The 25,006-nt window shown below is 42.3% G+C and overlaps 2 protein-coding genes across 5 annotated transcripts; one reads left to right on the plus strand and one right to left on the minus strand.

Moving 5' to 3' along the window:
* Positions 1,003-5,052, minus strand: LOC8079453 (protein FLX-like 2). Of its 2 annotated transcripts, XM_002453411.2 has the most exons (5): positions 4,844-5,052; positions 3,964-4,732; positions 3,725-3,867; positions 3,512-3,609; positions 1,070-1,868 (listed from the first exon to the last, which is right to left on the minus strand). In XM_002453411.2, the coding sequence occupies exons 2-5, from the start codon at positions 4,596-4,598 to the stop codon at positions 1,245-1,247; spliced, it is 1,500 nt and encodes a 499-aa protein (XP_002453456.1). In that variant the 5' UTR covers positions 4,599-4,732; positions 4,844-5,052; the 3' UTR covers positions 1,070-1,244. The 2 variants fall into 2 exon arrangements, with proteins under 2 accessions (XP_021315812.1, XP_002453456.1); XM_021460137.1 differs by lacking the exon at positions 4,844-5,052 and having other exon boundaries at positions 1,003-1,868; positions 3,964-4,709.
* LOC110434530 (zinc finger MYM-type protein 1-like) lies at positions 12,830-14,522 on the plus strand. Of its 3 annotated transcripts, XM_021458699.1 has the most exons (4): positions 12,830-13,166; positions 13,283-13,445; positions 13,538-13,681; positions 14,240-14,522. In XM_021458699.1, the coding sequence occupies exons 1-4, from the start codon at positions 12,891-12,893 to the stop codon at positions 14,461-14,463; spliced, it is 807 nt and encodes a 268-aa protein (XP_021314374.1). In that variant the 5' UTR covers positions 12,830-12,890; the 3' UTR covers positions 14,464-14,522. The 3 variants fall into 3 exon arrangements, with proteins under 3 accessions (XP_021314374.1, XP_021314372.1, XP_021314373.1); XM_021458697.1 differs by having other exon boundaries at positions 12,842-13,166; positions 13,538-14,522; XM_021458698.1 differs by having other exon boundaries at positions 13,026-13,166; positions 13,277-13,445; positions 13,538-14,522.

Below are 25,006 nucleotides of genomic sequence, written 5' to 3' on the forward strand. Positions count from 1 at the left end.
TGTCGCGCTAGCAAACATACCGCATGAGTGATCTGACACAAGTTGAATAAACTCTTGCCATGGCCCTGCTTCATACTACTGCAAGAAGATTGCCTTTTGTAAAGATAGAGCACTCCTGAGATAAAAGAGCGTTTATTCAGTGAGCCTTTTCCGGCTGGCCAGTTATGCCTTACGAGCTTCATTTCTACTGCTCCTGTAAAGCCTCCTCCCTTTTCCGCTTTATACCCATCCATCAAATCAACGGCAGCTTTCTTACACTAATTGCAAGTTTAACCTTGGGGCAGGCAGTATAGGGCCTAACATATTCCCCTGTGCGTAGAGCTAGAGTTGGAACCGTTTTGGGTCTTTTTTCTGTCCTGCTTTCTGCAAAGGTAGGTCGCATGGATTTATTCTGCTGGAGTCCGGTTAGAGGTTTAGAGCCATCGACACAAGAGTGCGGCCACCAAGAACTACGGCTGGAATTTCTGCTAGAGGTTTAGAGCCATCGATGTAGTAGTGGTGTAGTGCGGCCACCAAGAACTACGGCTGTGGTGCGGCACCAACAACCAAGGCTGGAATTTCAACGACTAATTTCTGTTAATCCGTGACCACTGAAATGCAGATTCAGAAGACATCAATTCACCATGGATTTTTCGTGCACCTTTTTTTTTTGTTCCTGATAAACTGCATGAAATGTACCCTGATGTACTGTAAACAATCATGGGTGTAAAATGATGTGTTTCAGTCTGTCTGTCATTCTGTTGCAAATTCTGGATGTAAAATTATGCGGATTCACGCTTCCTCCGGATACTTAGAAGGTCAAGCTTTCAGGCAGGACGCAGGCATCTCCTGATCTTTTGCCTGCAGCTTCTTCCCAACTCAGATGCTTGCTACAAAGTTGCAGCAACAAGCTACGTAGCCTACCCCCAGTACGGAGTACTTGCAGTGTGTACTTCATATCGTACATGCAGCATTTCATAGTTGCCAGCATTTCAGCCAGGCATAACTTGGTGAAGCCAGATATAAAACCAATAGCGCACAACTCAAATCTAAGTTCCCAACTGGCCTACTCTATGGAACAAAAAAAAAATGCATCAGAAGCATCACGATACATGTTTACAGATTTTTATCGATTGTAACAGATTCCTCTGGCATCTCCAAACAGTTAAACAACAAGGTTTCAGTAGCTACAGAAAGGATTTTAACTCAGTGTACAAAAAACTCTCTTTTGAAAGCAGCCAAGTATTATAAATTTGCCTGCAAATTTATTTACGTCCATGAGAAGCTTCATAGTTGCCAGCATTAGTGCCTGCTCGCCCAGATCCATATGCTGGAGGCTGTGCAGCCAGCCCATAGGGAGAGGACCCCTGTGCAGCAGTGAAGGGAGATTGTGACTGTGCTAGACTAAAGGATGATGGTAGCTGTGTGTGCCCATACGCAGATGGTGCCTGTGTTTGTCCATATGATGGTTGCGCCTGAGCTGAGCCATAGGGGCGCACTGCTGCTGCGCCGTAGGATGTGTTTGACCCTGATGCGTAAGATGGTGGCACTTGTACAGATCCATAGGTCGATGCAGATTGTCCCCATGCATATGGAGCCGATGTTGCCTGATTGGACCCGTAGTAACCAGCAAGGCCCCCATGAGCCGCTGTAGCTGATGCCTGTCCAATTAGATGTGCCTTTGAAGCATCATACCCAGAACCCTTCAGAGCGTCAAAGCCAGTGGCACCCCTTGATCCATCATGGGTCCCAGTTTTTGAAGAACTGAAATTGGCAACATGAGAACCATCATATGCATTGCCTCTTGATGGATCAAATCCAGAATGAAGACCAGTCCCTCCAGGGCTTCCACTTAAAGGGTCTGCCAGACCGGTAGGAGTTGTCCTTGCCTGAATTAACATAAAAACCATATTGTTATCACTAGATAAAGATGAATCCAAACAGAGTTAAAATAAGCTGAAGGCGGAAATCAGATTATGAGTGCTTTGAAATGGTAGACTAATCACTTGGCGATCCATTTTCTACACAGCAAGATAGCACCCATTAACTTCATGCCAGAAAAAAAGGAAGAAAGAAAAGAGAGAATTGAGGGACAAACTTAAAATAACCAACTATATAGTCTAGCATCAGTGCAAGTTATTCTGCATTTGTTATCAGCAACTGCTCATGGGCCCATGACTACCCAATATGAGAACATGGGGGCATCCAGATCACTGATTCAATCATTCAATAGTAGCAGTAACATGCTATGTACTATGCACAGTAGAATCTTGACATGGCGGGTATGTGCCATCTTTAAACTATCTGGCATATTTTTGTATAGCTCTATCAAATGTTATACATGCAAAGCAAGATGATCAGATCAGGCAAATTTTGCTGATTTAACAAACTATGACAGCTGAAAATTTTGAGCATCCGTCATATAAAGCATTGTCCATACAGAGCAAGTAACTGCATGTTAAGGTGACACAAGAATTTCCGTAAAAATTATTAGGTTCTAGGTTGCCTCAATTACATGTTGAGGTGGCACGGGTGGCAGGAGCAGAACGCCCAGGAGACGGCGGAGAGGATCTAGTATTGAGGCTGAATGCCTGAATGGGGAATGGTATGGAATAAATGAACAGAGAAATGAGGCATTGAAATCAGATGAGGCCATTGTTCATTTGTTGGAAAGTTGGCATTGTTAGACGACAAGGAAGAGAACAATGAGTGGGTGGACTGCTAGGTTGAGGATGAACCCTCTTGAATTCATGTCCTGAAGTGTGGATCAGGACACCTCAACTTCGATTTAAGCATGCACTGTGATACTAAACCCATCAAGGTAGAAACTAAATTATGAAAGAATCCTTACAACAAAAGAGCTCAATTGCAATTTGATGAACAGATTTTCTGTTATTGAGGAAACACTTAAGTAAATGCTGTCTTGTAGTGGCAGATAATCACAAATTCATGATCACAACGGTAGGACATATTTATCGTTTGTTTGGTAGGGATCCAGATTCTCCAAGAAATGTTTCAGATTAGTTTCTCCTCAGAAACGTTTATCCATGAATCGGAAATTCGGAATAACTTTTTAAACAGTTTGGCAGGTTGCCCAGATTCAGATTCTCTGAAGAGAGGATGTTGGTTAAATTGATCGATGTACCCCTTTACATATGCTTCCAATAATGTCACAAATAAAATATATATGCACACACTAACCAAACCCTATCAGATTAGATTAATTGGATCATCTTCGGAAGAAGTGAGAATCAGTGGACTTTATTTTAATAGTGGAAAAAAAGCAGTAAATATGAGTGAAGCTAAGGAGGAGGTGGGAACAGAGGGACTGTTTCTCATGTGAAACCAGCTTTGGTCTTTTTCTTGGTGCTTTGTGAAATGAAACGTCCAGTAGAAAACCGTTTGGCAGAGATTCTGGCGTTTCTAGAATGAAACGGGCTTCAGAACTGCTGCCAAATGGCCTCTTTAAGCAAACAGACATTTAACAACTTTTAAGCTAGGAAATAAAGAACTAAAGATGCTCACGGCTCACCTGTGCACTTCCATAGCCACTATCATAAGAAATTTGTCCAACAGAAAGTTGGCTAGATATACCATCAGCATTTTGGGTGGTATTATTGTAGAAAAAACCTACACATACAAATGTTTCATGGTGAAAAAACCTGAAATAAAAAATCTAGTCCCTATAGATGCTAAGATATACAGAGTAATAAGGAAATGACTGACAAACGACAAAACTCCATACCACTTCTGTCAAGATTAGACGTGTCCCTCAACTCAGCACGAAGTTTTTCAAGCTCCGTAACCATGGACTCATAATTCCTCTTCATTGTCTGCAAAGACTCAGAGTGATCCACCCTGAGTTTCCTTTCGTAATCATACGTATTCCTGAAATATAAATAGTGCATACAAAGGTGTAGGCAATCACATATTGAACAATATACATGCTAATGCTAAAGGATAAACGCAGCATCCACCACAGACCTGAGGTGCTGATTTTCTTGCCTTGCAGCATCCCGTTCAGCCACGAGTGCCCGAAGCTGCTGCGCCTCACCGAGGTTCCTCTGCAGGTCCTTGCTCAGCTTCTGCACATTGGCCATCATGCTCTGCCTCACAGCCACAAGGTTCTGCGCCTCAGCGTGCGCCTGCTGCAGCTCCACCTTCACGTTCTCACAGGCCTTCAGGTCGGCCTCCATCTTCCCAACCTTATCAAGGAGGCCCCTCATCTCCTGCTCCTCGGCGGCTTTCGCAGCCTCCCCCTGCGCCTGCAGCCTCTGCAGCTCCTGCTGCGCCGCAGCCAGCTCCTTCCTCAGCGAGGCGTGGCTCGCAGCAAGCCGGTCGTTCTCCACGGCCAGCTTCTGCATCTCCCCGCGCTGCGCCACAAGCTTCTGCTCCAGGACCTCCGGCGGGGGCAGCATGTCGTAGGGGAACGGACCAGGCCCCTGACCCGGCGGCGGTAGGTGCATCCCCGGCCCCGGTGGCCCGTACGGGTCACGGACCTCCCGGTGCATCATCCCATGCGCCGTGGGAACTGGACCTTGCCCATGGCCGGGTCCAGGACCGGGGAGCGCCCGGTGGTGGTAAGGGGGCAGGCCGGCGGCAGGCTTAAAGCGGGACATAGGGTTCGACTCGATCCCCAAATCTTCTGCGCGAAGGGACCTGCGCGAACAGCTAGGGCACCGATTCTCTTCTGGCGTCAACTTGGGTTGAGCTTCCGCGATGGAGAAGACGAACCTAGTCCAACCATGGATGGCTGGAAAAGTAGTAAATAGGGCACGAATCCGCAAATGCGGAGTGAGATTTGGATTCGGCCGAGAACGAAACAAACTCGTTTGTAGAGCAAAAAAAAATCAGGGTTACTTACAAGCAAAGGAAGGAATGGACGAGGCCCGGATGGATGCCCGCTCCACGGTGGTCCAGTACCCGCAGAGGCGAGAGGAGGAGGGCGGGGAGGGACAGATTCCGGCGAAAGGAGAACTGGCCTCCTGTTCCCCGTCGCCGGCGGTGAGTTTGGGGAAATAAAAAACAGGGACGATGAAGAATTGTCAATCCGCAATGTCTTTTGTCAAATCTTTGAGACTAGTTATTAATCCGAGGACTTGTTTAGTTTTTGAAAAAAAAAAGTTTTGGTACTCTAGCACATTTATAACTACTAGGATAATGCCCGTGCTAACGCCACAGTTTTTTTAGAGAATGCTATAGTAATTTGTTTAGAGTTTTAATTTTGGGTAATTGTTTTTAAGTCTATATATATTTTATGAATCATCAGTACATAAAGATATCTTTACATTTTCTCTAACTTTTTAATCAAATATTGGATATCTTCAGGGATGTTGTCGTAGCACTCGTTTGCGCGACTCGCCAAAATTTCAGCCAAGAACTCCGTCCTTAGTGACCTTGATAGCTGTGAATGACAGATAATATTTTGTCAATATTTAATCGTTCATTGACGCAAATATAGTTGGAGACTGCATGTGCTTACATTATTGAAATTGTATACAAGAAAGCCTCACAAGTTCCTGTACAAGTTCAGTTGTTTATTTGGCGTACAAATCTGAAATATTTGTTACAACTACAACAAACTTGAACCAAATGACAAGTGATTACCGGTCTTTATGTTTTGATGTAACCTTTGTTCACATGAAGGGTATTCTTGCCGCCATGAAGATATACGGTGGTTCCTCCTTGATTTTAGTCCCATGGCGAGCATGAACATTCTAGCAATAGCTTGAAATATAGTTGTATATGTCATATCTTGACTAAAACCAAAGAAGTTTGTTCTTGTAGTGGATCCATAATACGAATATTTTTGTTCTGCATGTCTATTATGAATAAAATGTACAGTCCGTTCTGATAATAGGGTAGTAGAATCTAAGACACATAAAGAGAATATTTGATTGGTAAGTACAAAAAAATAATTAAACAAAGTATATAGTAAATAAAACATAACTTATATCGCTACAGTCATTTATGTGATATTGCATGCCAGGCCAACACTCAAGTACTTTTTTTAATTTTTCTTGATATACTTTGTTAACAGGTCCACAACATCGTGGATCTCGTCAAAATTTAGTTCTTTCCTGTTGAATTTGTAGTAATTAGCAATCTTTGATGAATTATACTATTTTATAATTATAATTATTTATAAATTTGAACTTAGATCCATGAGGTGGTATTTTTGTTTTGTCAGCTTCATGCCTTGGTTCTTCACGAGCATCCGAATACTCATATTAAATGATTCATGATCCAACTCTTTTTCCTCTTGTAAAATATTAATAATATTTCTATGACTCAAAGAAATTGGATGTGGTTTTGTACTTCGTACCCACTCTTTGTTGAGAACACGAAAAAGGATAAAATTATTTATTGTAGCAATTACATAGGTAAAACTTCGAAAGACTTACTCTAAGATTTTATCGTTAGCAAAAAACCGGATGATTGTGGAAATGGCCTGCAATAGTTCTTCTTTGCTTGCCCACCTCAGTGTACTTATCATCTTGGGATCTCCCGAGTATAAAATTTGTGCTTCATCGAGCTCTTCCACATCATCAAATTGTTGATTTGGGGTTTCGTATTGTAGCTCATTATCTATTTTCCCTCTTTTCTTATTTATCGGGGAGTTGTATAATATTGCAGGTAGCTTGACCCTAAAGTTATCTATGTCAGCTTGAAAACATGAGTAAGTCATTGTATATTACTATTAATCAATTAATCTACTTATTACATATTAGCAATTAGTCATGTAGGAATTACCTGTGTGACATGATCAGATAAAGTTGTCCCAGTCCAATACTCCATAAAATTAAGCATCCATAATCCACGACTTTAGCAAGAATGTTTGAGCCCACCTCGACGAGGCCTTATCTTTAACAAGAATTTTCAAATTTGGATTAGATTACAAAATTAGAAAAAACACCCAATTATTAAAAGCATATTGTGACGTTGGTGATGTCGCTTAGCGCATCGCGTATATGTCAGGTGCAGACATTGAAGCCTCCTGAATGAAGAAAAGGAACTGCAAAAGGGCATTCATGAATTTTATCATTAGACGTTGCATGATTAGTCAAAGACTCATACTATGACCTCATACACTTTTATTAGTTACTTACTACAGAAATATGCAACCATTCAGATGTACATGCATATAGGTTCAGAAATCACCCATCACCCACCTGAACCTATATCTAAAACCATGGAACCATTTAGTATTCATCTAAAACCATGGAACCATTTAGTGTTCATCTAAAACCATGAGCGGTATTATCACTGAGATCAAGCATCTGAAGGCAACGGAATTTTCTTCTTGCTATTTTAGATTCTGTCCTTGTATTTGTAATAAGCTAGCACATGAATTTGCTTCTCTAGGTTGTAAATTGCCCTGTGGTATGCAAACTACCTGGGACATTGTACCTCAATCACTGGAGGATTTGGTGTCCAACGATTAAGCTGTGACAAGAGAGTAATGAAATACACTCCAATTCAAAAAAACCATGGAACCATTTAGATCAGAATACTCCTACTCGTTTGAGGTTGCCAATGTTGTCAATGCAAAGTGCATTGGCAATTATCAGTAGACAAGGATGGATAATTTTTCAGGTAATTATCATGAGTTATGTTATTGAGGTGACCTCATGAGAGGACGTGCTGAAGGCCAGCCGTGGCTGGATGTCGAGTCCCGCCGTCAAGAGACAGTCGAGGTGCGTGCTGCCGCTGGGATTAGAATTATGTATGGGTACATACTAACATGAATATGCACAAATCATGCTAACGGAAATATGCACAAATCTCTTCTATGCACAAATCATGCTAATGGGAATATGCACATCATGCTAACGGGAATCATCAAGCGGCGGTACGATGGACATCTCTACTATGCACAAATCATGCTAACGGGCACAAATCTTGCTAACGGGAATCATCGAGCGACGGTACGATGGACACGGTCGATGACGCAGGCGGCCTCGTAGGTCCTGGGTGCCCTTCCCGTCGCTCCCGTCGTGCACGCAGGCGGCCTCGTAGGTCTCGGTCCTTGGTGCCCTTCCTGTCGTTCCTGCTTGGTCCGGTAGATCCGGCAGCAGGCGCGGCACACCGTCTCTCTGCCGTCCGTCGTGTCGTTGTGGGCTCGTTGATCAGACCGTCTCCCTGCCGTCCGCCGATGGTGCCGCGTCACAGGCATTTTTTCGCCCTTGAGGAAGGGAGATGTAGATTGATTAACCGTGATTGACCTAGTTATGGTGGAGATTAGTGGGCCGAATTAGTGGGCTGCAGTGGAGATGAGTTTATTGGGGCGTGAGTTTGTCTGGTCTAACGGCCCAAAAAGTTTTCAATTATAGTGGAGATATCAATTAGTGTTCAATCATAGACTAATTAAACTTAAAAGATTTATCTCGTAAAATACATATAAACTGTACAATTAGTTATTTTTAATCTATATTTAGACCCTATTTGGTAGAGCTTAGCATCATTAGTGAAGTTTTTTTAACAAAAGAGCTTCATGAGCAATTTTCTAAGTAAAGCTGAGCTCTTTTTAAAAAAGTTGTTTGGCAAAACAATTTCACCAATAACTTCGTACATAGATGAATGAAAGAAATAGAAGAGAGAGAGCTGGGATTAGCTATTTTTTCATCTTTATCTCAACTTATGTCTTTGTGAGAGAAAAGAAATAGCTTCACCTATAAATCTGTTTTGAAAAAAGATAAGCTGTTATGAGTTGTGCCAAACAAGCCCTTAATGCTCTATATATGTATCCAAACATTCCATATGATAGACGAAAAGTTTTTAGGTGAAAACTAAACAGAGCTTGAAAAGCAATTTTTCCCCAAAAATGGAAAACAAGTTTATTGACAAAGTTCCATTTATATTTATAGCTGCGTATATACTTTGATACTCCCTCTATTCCAATTCCAAATTATAAGTCACTGTAATCTTTTTTTAGTCAAAATACCTCAAGGTTGACTAAAACTACACAAAAAATTACTAAGATTTATAATATTAAATAGATATACCGTGAAAAATATAATTAACAAAATCTATGACACCTTAAATGTTATTATTTTATTATATAAATATAAATTTATTTAAACTGAAGATACTTTAATTCTCTAAAGAAATTGTAACAATAACATAATGTGCGATGAGATCATCGATTAATGACTCTCCAATCTGGAATTTCCTCTCCGTGACCATCATCATGAGATCAATCTCCCGGACTAACTGTCTTCGTTGGGAGCGCTCAGGAGGAGCAGGGATGGAAAATGCAAATAGATATCCAAATTATTCGATATATGTATCCGCTAAAACATGTAACACGAACAGACTAATGGATATATCTGAATATGTTTTTCAGTGTTTTTCTCTATCCGATTCCAGATCCTATTCGATAATATCTCATGGATCCACAAAGAAAACAAAGTATCATGAACTTATATAAAATTTTTCTCTCCATGACTAATTATTTAGTTTCATTGTTATGATGCATTCAAACCATTTAATATTGTATCTATAAATAACTTTTAGTATTAATTGAAAACTATTAGTGACATATAAATATTAAATTAATTTTAGTATTATCTAATTTAGTTTAAACCTAATATATTTATTTGTAAATTATTTTAATATTTTAGTTTATTTATTTATTTATTGATGTAAACTATTTATGTAATTTATAATTTGATGATAAATATTTATATAAATATAATATTGATTGATAAATTGATATATTCAGTTATTAAATATTTATTGATAAATTCATGAGGTATCCTTGTCTATGTTATATATATAAATACTTTAACTTTTACTTGTCTAAATTTTAAAAATATTTATAAAATTGGCTATTTATTTTCTACCATTTTATTTGAATTCCTTCGCTTAACCTATTGTTTATTAAATATTATACATTATGATTTAGTTTGCTTCGCTAAACTTAGTACTAAAGTTCTATTCATGTACGTTGAATTTAGTAATATATATTTGAGTTTAATTGAGTAAACACCTGAATAGAAATCCAAATCTGAGATATCCATTTTGTATTTGAATTCGGAAATATTCGCATATGTATATTTAATAAAAATGTGGTAAAAGGTGATATTTGAATCCAATTGCATGTGAATCTGATCTGTTACGTGTTACGGATCCTCCGCTTACACATAATAACTACAAATTGGTTGTCTGTCGATAAAATCAATGCCCGGGGTGCACGTTGTAAATTCAAGAAGTATCCCTGCCAGGTGCTAAGAAAAGAGGTATCACTGTGGATTCTGCTAGAAATATCACCCAGTAGTGGTATTGATATATCATACTTCATTCGGTGCCAAATTTGGTTCATCTATTTTACCATATATCTAAATATATTATTATACCTAGATGCATAGCAAAATAGATGTACCAAAAAAAGGAAAAATGACTTATAATTTCGAACTGATAGAGTATATAACCACTGGATGGTTTTAAAAATCCAACAACGATAGTATCATCGATAGGTTTTTACATCACCCGACAGTAACATGGGAGCCAGGTCTGGAAAAATATTTCATTAACTCCCCTCGCGCCCAATGTCTCTCTCTCCACTAGTAGGATGTGAACATACATGATGAGCAAATTTCGTCATTGAAGAAGCAACATTCGTCATAAAAGCATTTTTATGACAAATTAGTGTTGAAAATCCGTTTGCCAAAAAAGTGAGTGTCATATTGGTTGGGTTGTGATGAACCCGAGCTATTGGTCATACAGATGGTTTGATCCGTGATGAAAAAATGGCTGCCACAAAACTGTTTTTGCATGCGTCGTGGTAGGGAGCAACCATGCAGGCGGATGCTATGACCTATTCCATTTGTGATGCTTCCACATATAAATGCTATGGCCGGTTACATTGAGGATGTTTCGGTCGGTCACATGCCCTCTCAATCGGTAGATTAGGGAGACGGCTCATTCCTTACTGGTGTCCTTGCTCACCTTTTTGCGGATATTTGGAATCCCTCCTATGGCATGATATCAAATGGGACTGAGCTAGTGGGAAACAGTCAGCACCAGTTATTAGGACCGGACCGGATATCGAACCGGTGAAGCTCTCGGTTTACTGGTTCAACCGTTAAGAACCGGTTGAGCCGCCGGTTCAATTATTTTGGACCAGATGAATTGAACCGGCCACAAATACTTTGAACCGGTGTAATATAATGTTATATATACATTAAGTAATTAGCAACACATGGTTGATCATATATACAAATAAGCTAAAGAACATATTTATATAACCATTTTCGAAATAATCTAGCCACCGTTCCACAACAGCTACTCCAAATTCCAAAATCAATATGTGTATGTTAACAATTCTTAACTCAAATAATCTTTTTTTTCTACGAAAACTTAACTCAAATAACCTGACCGTAGAAAAGCAATAAATGACGACATTTCATAATGCCTTGTAGCAAGAGACTTCAATTTAACGAGTTATACCCTTAAAAGAATTAACATGTTCTAAAAAGAACTTAAATAGTAATTTAAATATTTATTCATGAAAATAATCTCAAATGCTGAGACAAAGTGACCAGTATGAAGGGATCGTCAAGATAATCAAAATAGACACTAGTGTATTATTTATGTATTTTGGAGATGGAATGAAAAAGGTATTAAATTTTGAAATAAAAAAACATCTAAAGTCAAACAAGGAAAGCATCAGCAGTGAGCCTAGCAGCAAGCCAGCAAGTACTGTACGCATGCACATGCCACACTCAAACACGCAGGCAAAAGTTGCAGACAGACCGGGCTCACCAACACTTGCACAAGCAGAAGGCAGCATGTGCACTCGCGCGATGAGATTTTCAGACCGAGACGGTTCAGATAGAACCCGCCAGTTCGCCAATTCTGTAAAAAACCGGTCGGTTTACCGGTTTTTACCAATCCAATTATAGAGACGGTCTTTTAAGTGAGCCAGACCACTATACTCTCTAGTCGGTTTTTTATCAATCGAACCGCGGTCCGGTCCGATCCCAATAACTAGGCCTCCAATGTCATTGTGCGTCTGTTAGGAGTGGTGGGCTCATGGCCCTTAGAACTCGGTCATCAAGCTTAATCCGTGATCAACTTCTCACAATTTTCTCTCCCTGGCACGTTCAGATTTGTGATTTATTATGGCTCCAAAAATCATATTTGGATCGTTTTTATTTTCATCGTCAAAATCCACGACATGTTGGTGGGACAAATCGTATAGGAAAATATGCATTAGTATATATATGTGCTCGAGATAATTCAAATTTATTTTGATCCACAAGTCCAACAACTTCACATTGTAACGAGACAGGTAATCTAATACCGGTAAGTACCACTAGGCAAACGCAAAGTAATGAATGGATTTTTGAAGATGAGGAGCTAATTTGGCATGCCTGTCGAGCACAGTTTTCAAGAAAAAAAAAAACTCCCTGGTTGTTCTTAGAGAAAAGAAAGGTTACTTTCCCCTAATTGAGCAATGGCTAGCTGCCCTTTTGTAATCCTTATGATCTAGCTTCTCTCTCTCTTTTTGTTTCTTCTTGATGCTTGTATTAATTACATCCTTCTCCTTTTAACTCAATATATATATAGCAGGGGTAACCCCTCCTGTTTCTTAAAAAACACTATATATTATTAGTACATAGGAGCCACAGCTAGGAAGGGATAATTTATTATACTGTATTTAAGAAACGCCAGGCTAGGATCATTGCATCATGGCTGGATCGGAGCACTAGCAACTGCTACAATCTCAGAGGAGCATGCGGTATAGCAGTAGCACTTAAATAAACCAGTCACAAGCACCACAAAAGTTGTCGAAGCTTTCATCTTTGCATACTACATCACTGCAACCGTCGTCGCCAATGCAGGGTCCATGAGAATTGCCGCTTAGGTGCCCGCAAAGAGAGGTAGGTTCGGACACGACTGCGTGCATGCAGGCATGGAACCAGTGGCGGAGCCAAGGCCCGGCCACCCTGGGCCATTGGCCGGGCTCCCTCGCTAGTTGCCCTTTAGGCCTAAAGGCCCAGTACGGAGGAAAAGACGCATCGCTGCGGCTTCGACTCCAAAGCGTCACGCAGCGTCGCAATGCAAGCGCTCGAGGGCAGGGCAGCGGCGGCGGACGCACAGTACCGAGGCGCCATTACTCCATGGCGGGGGAGGTCGAAGCAACGCTCTATGCGCCAACCACAACCCCAATCGGATCCCAGGTTAGCCCCAATCCTCATTCATTGTCTCTGTCCTTCCTCTTTTCAAATCCCTAACCCTAAACGAAGCTAATGGATATGACCAATTGACCTTCCCTTGCTACTGCTTCTAGTGACAGCAACTACGGCTGCCGGTGGTCGGAGTCCGGCGAGGCAGAGCCAGCGACTGGAGGCAGCCGCGGACAAGGCACAAGTGCCGCCTGCTACCCTGCTGTCAGTCCAGTGCCTGCTGTATTGGACAACAAAAATTGCAAATGGCAGAGAGGAGACTGAGCCAACCAGGTAATTTGACTAATTTCAGTTATGAGTTATCTAATATGCAGAGGTGAAATTTGATGGATAATCCATGATCTTTCTTTCTTACATTTTTTTAGGGATGAGGCGTTTTTTGGTGGTTGATAGAAGGAACTGTCCTGATGTTGGCGGAAGTAATGAACCTGAAAGACATCCAAACATAGAAGGGCCACGTGAAGCTCCAGTTCATCCGGAATCAGAACCAAACATGGAGAATTTCACCAGTGAGTTTGATCCTAATGAAATCATATGTGATCCAGCTCTTAGAAAACAAATATATGAGTATGCACCTGAAATTCAAGACCAAGTTAGGAGAGCATACATATTGAAAGGTCCATCACAACCAACAAATATATTGAAAGATCCAGGTTCAAGGGGCTTTTCTGTGGGTTGGTATAAGAAATATAATTGGTTAGAATATAGTGAATCCAAAGATGCTGGTTATTGCTTTTACTGCTTCCTTTTCAAGCAGCCGGGGAGGGCACAACATTTTGGTTATGATGTATTTAACAAAACTGGTTGGAGAGATTGGAAACATGCATACAAAGCATTACCTGACCATGTTGGTGGTGTAGGTAGTGCTCACAACAAGTGTGTTCAGAAATATGGTGACTTTAGAAATCAAAGACAGAGTGTGCAGAGAGTATTAAACAGAGCTAGCAAACAATCAGAGGAATTATACCAAACTCGTTTAACTTCTAGTTTAAGATGTTCAAGATATCTCCTAAAGCAAGGACTAGCTTTTCGTGGTCATGATGAATCTTCTTCCTCTTTGAACAAAGGCAATCTTCGAGAGTTGATTGATTTTCTAAAAGACAACAATGAAGAAGTCAGGGATGCCTATGATCGAGGTGGCTTAAATTGTAAAATGACTTCCCCAGATATCCAAAAGGATCTTGCAAGGTGTTGTGCAGAAGAAATAACCGAAGCAATTATGGAAGAGATTGGCAATAGGCCATTCTCTGTTCTCATCGATGAATCACGTGATATTGTAGCTTATCCATGATGTCAAAGCTCAGTTTAACACCATGAGAGAGAGTGGCTGGGATAACTTATTTGATGAGGCAAGACAATTTTGTGATTTGAATGGTATCCCTATTCCAAATATGGCTGAGGAAATACCAGTGAGAGGTCGCTCAAGGCGTGATGGATTTACTGTTACTAATCTTCATCATTATCGTGTTGGGATTTTCTATGTTGTTCTTGATAAAATATGTGCTGAGATGAATCATCGATTCACTGAAGCAACGACAGAGCTATTGATGTGCTTTTCTTGTCTTGATCCGAAGAACTCTTTCTCTAGTTTTGATGTCAACAGTCTTGCTCGGCTTGCTGAAATTTATGCTGAGGATTTCTCAAATCATGATCGTGGAGTCATAAGGGGACAATTGGAGACATATATTCTTCATGTAAGGAGGCATGCTGCCTTTGCTAATTGCAAAGATATTGAAAGTTTGTCCCAGAAAATGGTTGAAACTGAAAAACATTTGCTTTTTCCATTGGTCTACAAGCTCATTGAATTGGCCTTGTTGGTGCCGGTGTCAACAACAACTGTTGAAAGGGCTTTCTCATGTATGAAGACTATCAAGTCTAAATCCCGCAATAGGATTGCTGATGATTGGTTCAACAACTTGATGATCTGCTATATTGAGCGAGAACTATTCAATTCACTTGATGAAGCTACTATTATTCGACGGTTTCAAAACTTGAAGAGTCGGAAGATGCAGCTGCCTCGTAATCATGTTCGCGGTCGTGGCCATCCGTAGTTACCAATTAGCATTTAGATTTATCTTTTCTGTTTCATTATCTAAGTCGTGAACTTGTGTACTGGAAAATTAATTGAATATTTAATTTGAATCTATTATGGTTTCCTAATTTTATATGTATGTTATATAATATATTCACGTGCATTGCTTGTCACTGTTAGCTCGGCGTATTGTCATGCCCAGGCTCTCAAAGATTCCTGGCTCCGCCACTGATTTCTTTGTTCTAGCCCACGTGCTCTCCTCTCTGTGTCACTGCCAGGCAGGCCATCCCCTTCCCTCTCCTCCAGCCGGCCTCAATCCTCTCTCTTCTACGTTCCCATCCATATCCATGGCCGACGGTTGAATCAGGCCAAGGAGCCGTCCATGTGCGACACTCTCCCCTGCAGTCAAGGACGCCATCAAGTGCGCAATCAAAGCCTGCAGTAACACCGTCTTCGTTTTAGGCCTTGTTTAGTTCCAAAAAATTTTGTGAAATCGACACTGTAACACTTTTGTTTGTATTTGAAAAATATTGTCCAATTATAAACTAACTAGGCTCAAAAGATTCGTCTCGTCAATTCCGACCAAACCGTGCAATTAGTTTTTATTTTCGTCTATATTTAATACTCCATACATGCGTCTAAAGATTCGATGTGACAGGAAATATGAAAATTTTTGCAAAATTTTCTGGGAACTAAGGTTTCCCTGCTTATACGTATTGAAAGCTGTTTAGTTCCCACCAAAATCTAAAAAGTTTTCAAGCTCGTCACATCGAATCTTGCGACATATGCATGAAGCACTAAATATAGACGAAAACAAAAACTAATTACACAGTTTGTTTGTAAATTGTGAGACGAATCTTTTGACTCTAGTTAGTCTATGATTGAACAATATTTATCACAAACAAATAAAAGTGCTACAGTAGCGAAATCCAAAAAGATTTCGCATCTGAACAAGGCCTTACCAAGCACGCGCTAAGTTTCAGCGTTTACAGACCCAACACTCAAAGATCACACTAAACAAGAAAGAGAAACGACAAACAAAAGATAGGCTAAAAGCCCAACAGCTTAATTTGTAACTCGAAGTCCACGCTTCTTCAGCATCCTTCAATCACCACGCCCTGATGAGTCCCTCCTGGAGCTCTTGAATGGCGACTTCCATCACCTGTAGGTCCTTCCTCTTGAGCAACATCTTCCACTGTTCCATAAAATCCAGAGCCATATAAGCAACAGATTTAGGCGACTTAATCAAACGGTTATTGAAAACCCAGTAGTTTCTAGTTTTCCAGACGCTCCAGGCCACACAAGCTACACAAAGAAGTTTACATTCCTGCACCTCTCCATCTCACCAGCATTCAGCATATCCTGGAAGTTAGTTAGAGAATCGGTCTTTGAGCCCACCTTAAGCTAACCCTGACCCATACCCAGATAATTTGAGTCACATTGCAATTAAAGAATAATGGATCTAAAGTTTCTAGTTTGCCACAATATTTGCAAAATTCAGATCCTTTCCATTTTCTCCTCTTCAGTTGCTCTCCTATCTACACCCTATCCAGTATACCATAACATCGAGAGAAAAAAAATCCTGATTTTCAACTGCAGTTTCACCTCCCACATGTTCTTCATCCTGATATCTACCTCACCAGGATTAGACATCAGCCTATATAAGGATCTGCTGGAGAATTTTCCAAATGTCTCTAAATCCCATATCAAATTATCAACTGGTCTTTTGATTCTGAGATATCCACTTCTTCTATAAGACTTTCTAATTCGATTAGCTCAGCCACGTCTTCTTCACCTAGGTTCCTCCTAAAATCAAAATACCACTCTTCTTCAAACATTTCTCTTACAGACCTGTCCTGTTGTCTGCATATTCTAAATAATTTTGGAAATCTAACCTTTAAGGGGAACCCATCAATCCACACATCTTGCCAAAAATCTGATCTTTAGACCATTTCCAACCACCCATCTAGTACCTCTTTCATACCACTCTCTAGCTTTCATTAGACCTTGCCAAAACTGAGATCCACCTCTAACTTTGCTTTGGCAAACACTTTGTCCTTTGAGATATTTTTTCCTAAACACCTCCAACGGCATGCTGCTATCACCTCTATCAATCCTATGGCACCATTTGGCAAGAAGCACTGTATTCATGGCTCTGGTATCTGCAAAGCCCAGACCACCAAAGTCCTTTGGAGTGGCAAGAGCCTCCCACTTGATCATATGATACTTCTTGTTGCTCACTCCTTCCCAAAAGAATCTTCCTCTAGCAGTATCAAATCTCTTTTTTGTCCCTTCTTGTAACCAATAGAAACCCATTGAGTACATAGGAATTCTTGTGATATTTGAATCGATGAGAATGCTTTGCCACCATGAGATAACTGGTTACATTTCCATGTTTTCAACCTTTTCTCTACCTTACCTATGGACCCACTTAATTCTTCCTTTATCAACCTCTTAAAACTAATAGGTAGTTTTAAGTACTTCATGGGAAACTTTCCCACTTTGCAGTTAAAGGCATTCACAAGTAGTGTTCAGTTCATCAATATCAATAGTAAACACACCTCCGATTTTTTATAATTAATCTTCATACCCGACATATCTTCAAAGCAAAATAGAAGGAATTTGAGGTTGTCTATGTTGTGTTGGAGTTGTTCCAAATTCACTTCAGGATATTGGCCGGGCTTCTTCAACATATGCCCTTGCTAGGGTTTCATGGAGACTTGATTCTCTTGTAAGCCGCCATAGACGTGTAACCCAAAACTCTTGAGATAGTGAGATTGTTGCCGGTTGGTGCCTGTGGTTTTTTCCCTTCGCATTGAAGGGGTTTTCCACGTAAATCGTGTGTCTTCGCTGTGTTTGATTTTCGTTTACTTCATATTACTATACGTCGTTCATAACATGTTGGTTTTCTGGAATTCCAAGAAAAGGATTGTATCATCAGCGTATTGAAGATGTGTGGGTCCTCCTTCTACAAGGTTAGGGCGTGACCCCACGCAAGACTAGTTGCCCTTTCTAAAATAGTCTACATCTAAATTGAAAAGCAAAGGTGAAAAAGGGTCCCCTTGTCTAAGGCTCTTATAGCTCCTGAATAACTGACCAAGATCTCTATTCAAATTTACTGCAACCCTTCTTCTTCCATAGACAACTTTCATAACCCACTGTATCCACAGACTAGAGAAGCCTTTCTTTGTCATCACCTCTTCCAAAAACCTCCAACTGACCATGTCATAGGCCTTCTCAAAGTCCAGATTTAACATAATCCCACTTTTCTTCTTACTAGCCATCTCATGTAACACCCCATGGATCACCACGCTAGTCCATCTAGAATGTATCTTCCAGGCACAAAAGCAGAATGATTGGCGCTAATGACTTTATTCGCGATCTTATTTAGCCTCAAGTTAAAAGTTTTAGTGATGATTTTATAAACCAACGTTGAGGCGGTTGAGCAAACATATTGGTCTATACTATTTAATATTGTTAGCCCCCTTAACCTTAGGAATGAGTGTTAGGATCCGATAATTGAGCCTAAACAAATCTAAACACCCAGTTCTAAGATCTTGGAGCATTTCAAGCAACACCTCTTTCACTTTATCCCAGAAAATCTTGAAGAAAACAACAGAAAAGCCATAATTGACCCTTTACCACCTACAAAAAACGACCACAATATGAGTACAAAGTACTAGATGTCTAGAATACTATACAAATAATTAATTTGGATTAAAAAATAAACAAGGAAAAAATACCTAAGGACTTGAGCATGAAGTGAAACAACTGATCGGAGATTGCAATTCGTAAGAAGGAGAGAATCAAGATGTCGCCATCGTGGAGACCTGCCAGGTCGCCACCGTCGTGTGCGTCGTGCTCTGGCAGTCCAACTCTCCATGAGTCCGTGGCAACGCGGCTCATCGCCTCTGACTGTGTGTGTGTCGTGAACTCGAGTTGCGGTCCGAGTGCAGCGTGGATCCTTACCTCCTCTCTGCCCGAGGGCCGCGGTGAAAATTGAGAAACAAAGTCGGAAATGCCAACTAGGCTGGCTAGTGGTCTATATATCTGAGCTTGAGTCTCTCCTCCGTTTGGGCCCTCGGCCGTCGGCACCCCTTGCCACCCGGATAGCTGGAGCTCAGGGACATTGGATCAGAATGCCGAATGTGTGGTAGAGCTGGCGAAGCGATCGATAAAAGTTGTCATTGTCATCGCCTGATCCAGATCCATCTAGACGCATCTCGGCTTGTCACGGCGGTGGTGATGTCGAGGTCATTGAGTGTGGCCACATGGTCATAGGCCATCGGTGACGAAGCTAGGGAAGAGCGCCACTGAGGATGCCTGTGAGGGTGTCCAAGGTTTCCTCCACGCTGTGGATGACGGTAGATGAGGAGGCTAGCATGGTCGCTTGAGGCCTTGCCTCAATGACATACAACAAGGGTCGGCGGAGAGAGAGACGGACAAAGAGGAACATCAAATTGACCAACCAGGTGTGTCCACGAGTGAACGTTTTGATAGTGTTGGACCCAAATAACATAGGGAAATAAATTTGAGGCCGTACTGAGACCTAATAAAACTGTAGTGAGACTCTTGTTTAGATATCTAAATGGAAGTTTTGCAAGTTTAGAGACCGAATGATATAGTGATACAAGTTCAAGGATCGGCAGTCGGCGGTGTGCACTTTACTCTATGTTTAACTAGCAAAGGTAACCCATCCTTAAAAGAAACTATATACTCCATCCTCATAAATAAAGTTGTTTTGGACTGAATTTAGCATATAACAAGGAGTGATTAATCGGGGGTGTTTTCCCCTTGTTTGCTCTTATAGGTTAGTGGGTATTCAAGAAACACAGCTTGGTTGGTTAGTTCATTGAGGACTGATGGCCATGATTTGATTTGCTACTTACGCAAATATGGATGTATATACACATGAGACATCTATCTTGATCGAACAAATACTACTCTGATTCAGCGACTTAGCTTTCCGTGTGCGGGGATCTGGTCCAGCGACTTGCCTTTCCAGTACGTTGGCGATGCGTATCTGCATCGGCAACCATGCATGCGCTGTAGTACGGACGGCGACACCGGCGAGGAGGAAGGCATGCAGTGGGTTATATTGGCGAGACGACGACCTACGGCGCGATGGAGTATGCCTCGACGGACTCCGGCACGACGTCCGATCCTGCGCTGCGGCACGATGGAGTCAGGAAGGCGCTGGGTTTTGGTGAGACGCCGTACGTATCCTGCGGCGTGTTGGAGTCTGGCTCGACGGAATTCGCCATGACGTCCTAGGGCGAGCCGGCCTCCGCTGGCTTCCATGCGCGGCGCGAGGGACTCTCTCTATCTGATGGGCGGGACTTGATGACAGTTGACAGGATAAACGATAGGGCCGGCCGGGTAATCTCGTCCAAAATACTTTTCGGTTTGTGCATGTAAAACGACTTCATATCTGAAAACAATCTCACCCTTTAAAATGACTTTTTTTTGAAATCGTGCCTTGCACGTTTTTCATTAAGAGAGGTTGGGAAAAGTATATAGTCTTAGCGTTCAATGGTGAGATGTCATTGAAACGCTAAGTAACACTACACAAAAATTGCCGGCTCAAACGGCGTCGCTATTGAATTGAACCTGGAGCTAAAAATGGATTTGCTACATGCATTGCCCGGACGCGAACTAGAGCAGCGCGCCGAAGGGAGCCAGGCCACGGAAGCCTGCAGCAGCCAAGCGTTCGCCTCCTCCCTGACCTTCGCTAGGATCTGAGTAGACATGCAACTGGTGTTGTCGAAGGTTCTGGCGTTGCGTTCCTTCTAGAATGTCCGAGAGACAAGCACTACGAGCGAGTCGAAGCCTCGCCTGAACTGCTGAGGGAGCAGGACGCGGCTCGCCTGCCACCAGTCCGCCAGCCTTGAATCGCTCAAGGGGTGAAGGTGTTCGAGGCCGAAGGTGGACAGTAGGCGTTGCCAGACCTCCCTCGCGAACACACAAGCCACCAGCAAGTGGTCGGTCGTCTCCGGTTCCTAGTCGCATAGTGCGCATTCGTCAACTGCCTGTAGCCCATGTCGTCGTCTGCGTTCCGCTGTCCAAAGACGCCCGTAGAGAGCTAGCCAAAAAAAGAACTTGGCCTTGGGCGGTGTCGAGGCCGCCCCGACATCCTTGGCCCCGTACAACATCGTTCGTCCTATGAAGAACGCCCTGGCCGAGGCGCTGGAGTAATGTCCATTCGTCGTCCATCTCCACAGCAACTTATCTTGCACCAAGGGTTGTAGATGGACGGTGCTCACCATGTGCCAGATCGCCAAGTACTGGGCGATGAACTCCGTCGTAGACGCGCCCGACGTGTCCCTGGCCCACTGGTGGTTGGCAATGGCATCCCTAACCGAGCGTGCACGTCGCCTGGAAGCCAGTAGATGGGACCGGCCGGAAGCCAGTCGTCCGTCCAAAACCTAACTGAGGCCCCATTGCCAACAACCAACTTCACTGATGCGCGGAACATTCGTTGGACCATTCGTTCCTCGCGGACCGGTAGTGACGCCCATGGCGACTCTGGTTCGGTGCGGCGCATCCACTCCCAGCGGAGGCGAAGCGCGAAGCCGAGCACCGGTAGGTCTGGTAAGCCTAGGCCGCCTAAGTCCCGTGGCGAGCAGACCACTTGCCACACAACTTTGCAGTTGCCTCCGGCCACAGAGTCAGTTTGGGCTCAGAGGAAGCCCCGTCGTCGCTTGTCGATGGCTTGAATGGCCCAGGCTGATAGGGCGCAGCACATCGAAACATGCACGGGATGGCGGAGATGAACGTGGCTCTCCCTGCCGTGGTAAGCAGTCCCGCCTTTAAAATGACTTCATTTGTGAATATCGAGGGAGTGTGTATATTATTACATAAGAGCTAGGAACGGATAATTATTTTTATAAGAAACACCGGACTGGGATCATTGCATCATGGCTGTATCAGATATTCAGATCGCTGGGAACAGCAACAAACTACGACATGCATGTATAGCACCAGCATTTGAAGTCGCAGCCACAATCTCCGTACGCGTTATTCGTGCTTTCAGCTTGGCATACATCAGAGCATGTTTCCCAAATAAAGCCAAGGCACGGTCCCTGATAACTGCCGCTCAGGTGCCGGCATTCCTTCTGCTCGCAGTTATCCCTCGCCATTGAACATAGTGGACATACTAGCACATGCAAGAACGTGTGGTTAATTAGCTGAAAGATTAATCAAAACAACATATTATATTATGTTGCATACACTAGTCAATTCAATGCTAAAACTTAAGTTGTTAGGAGAGGCATTTATATTTCAAACAGTTCATATACATGTGCATATACATACCGGCGGCCACGATGATAATTAGAAGTAAGGTTGCAGAGAGATTTTTTCCTGAAGACGCCATTTTTTTGAAGTTACGTTGAAAAAAAAAGAACGAGAAGCAGGTTGGCGGACCAGTGAGGAGAAGTCTTACAATATATATATAAATCACATGCCTAGTGTGTTCCACCCCAGAAGCATGAACATACGATCCTATCCCCTAGTGTTTTCCAACAGAGGTTGGCCGGCCGGTCGCAAAGCTGGGCTTGCACTAGCCATTATGGTGTCAGGCGATAGCTGGCTTGCCACCAACGTGCCAAAGGTTGCAGCTAGCTGGAGACAAATTTGAATGCCATTTTTGGGCGAGCCATGGAGCTGGAAAGCCGGCCGTAAGCAAGCTGAGTCATTCTGAGCTGGATCGTTAGGTATATCTGGAACTAGATTAGCATCCTCGTCGTCTGATTAATCTAGTCCAAAACAAGTCCAGCAAAAATGAGGCATCTTTCCGATCCAATCCACTGCGACGCATAGAATACCCAGTCCGGTCCAGTCCACTACCATATGAATCTTGTCCAATACTCCAAAATCATCCAATGACAGCGACGGCGTAGACGACCAGCGGGATGGTGAAGTCCTCGATCGGGGCCCTTGAGCCCGAGCTTCCGGAAGAGGTTGGCGACCTCCGCTACCTTGAGGCAGATGCGAAAGTTGGTTTGCAACGCCAACTCAAGGCTAAGGTCAACCGGCGTCGTCGTCCTCGGCGGGGGACAACGAGGAGTGCTTCATCTGTTCGTATAAGTCCGGATACTCAACATTAGATACTGTATCAATATCCAAATACTCAAATAATATATTTTTATAATATTAAATATCTAATTATATTCTATCCGGTATGGTTCACACTATCCGTATTTGAATATAATATACATCCATATATAGTCATAAGCAAGCTGAGTCGTTCTGAGCCAGCCGGACCTTGAGGATCCCATCCCATGAGCTGCTATTAGAGGCCAATATTGTGGTGTCACCTACCGCTGAGCCAAAGCAAAACCGGGTGGAGGGGCCAGCCGGATCCTTGCCTTCTTTTGCAGAGCGAATCGGTGCAGGAGGGGTACCAAATTTGCAGCGAAGAACAGGTCACAAGCACAACGGCGAATATATGTGAGTGTCGACGCCTCGACGGGCCAAATTTGCAGGCCGCGTCACAGGGATGCAGGCAGCCGAGAGTGGTGGGCCAAGATCATCAAAACACAAGGGCAAGGGAATGAGGAGCAGCGAGCAAGCCTAATAACCTACACTGCTTGGAATTTGTGGAAGGAACGATGTCAGCGAGTCTTTGATAACAAGGCACCTACTACACAGGAGCTACTGCAAGACATCAACAATGATATACAGATGTATCGCCTAGCACATGAGGACAACCAATAGCTTTATAGCCTTGTATTTTCTTCAATTTTCACACTTTTTGCTTTTTTGCTCTTTTGTCCATCATGCAAATATTTAGACTTTGCTTCCTACTAAACGAAAAGGCAGCGCACCTGCAAGTTCTTTTCAAAAAATAAGTGTTGTCATTGGCATGTCCAAGAGTTCATTTTCAAAACCAGCTCGATTCGATTAATGTTGCACATCTCATGGCAGCGCAATGACAACGTCGTTCCCAGGCGAAGCGACAGGCTGCTGGCGGCAGAGACAAATATGAGAGTCAAAAAGCTGGAGAAGCAGGCTACAAAAAGTTGTTGCTGAAGAAGTGGGGTCAAAACTCAACAGTCGAAACACTCCTCATAGTTGGAGTTTGCAGAGTGGCTTTCATCGGCTCAGAGTGAGGCGATGAGGGAGTTGTTCTTTGTGCGTCAGCGTGGCATGATGGCCAAGGCCGTGTGAGCTCCTCGTCATCATGGGATAATTTTCTCTCTGGTCTTTTTTCTATTATAATTATGTAATCATGATGAATGACTATTGAAAATAAGTTTGCCCCTTAAGGGCCCGGTTGAAATGATTACAGGCCACCAAAGCCTGGGAACCGAAGGCAGGACTTTGTTCGGTTGCAAATCAATCCAAGGAGATTGAGGGGGGTTTTAATCTCTAGCAAGTTAAAATCTTCTCTAATCCCTCCTAATCCCCTTTAACCCCCATGGATTGGGGAATAATTGAACATAGCCTAAGGTAATTACTGGTATTGAGTTGGGAGATTTCTTATTTTTAGTGGTAGAAGGAAGACAAAAGAACTCAACTCTGCCTGCAGAAATATTGGTTGTTGTCTGTTGGGTATCTGTTCTTAGAGCTTTTGACGAGTATTTTGTCTATGCAGTCATCCACAGAAATCACTATAAATTTTTGGGATTGATATTTGGAGCTATAAAAAGTGTGGTACAAAGTAGATGAAGAACAGTTTCGAGATATACGTATTGTCTTCCAAAGTGCTTGTAACATGATTTAATAAAATTCTTGTTTTGTCTAATAAATAAATAAATAACTAAGAGAAACTAGTTGTTTATAAACTTTTTATTATTTT

Source organism: Sorghum bicolor, chromosome 4 (genome assembly GCF_000003195.3).
Source record: "Sorghum bicolor cultivar BTx623 chromosome 4, Sorghum_bicolor_NCBIv3, whole genome shotgun sequence".
NCBI lineage: Eukaryota > Viridiplantae > Streptophyta > Magnoliopsida > Poales > Poaceae > Sorghum > Sorghum bicolor.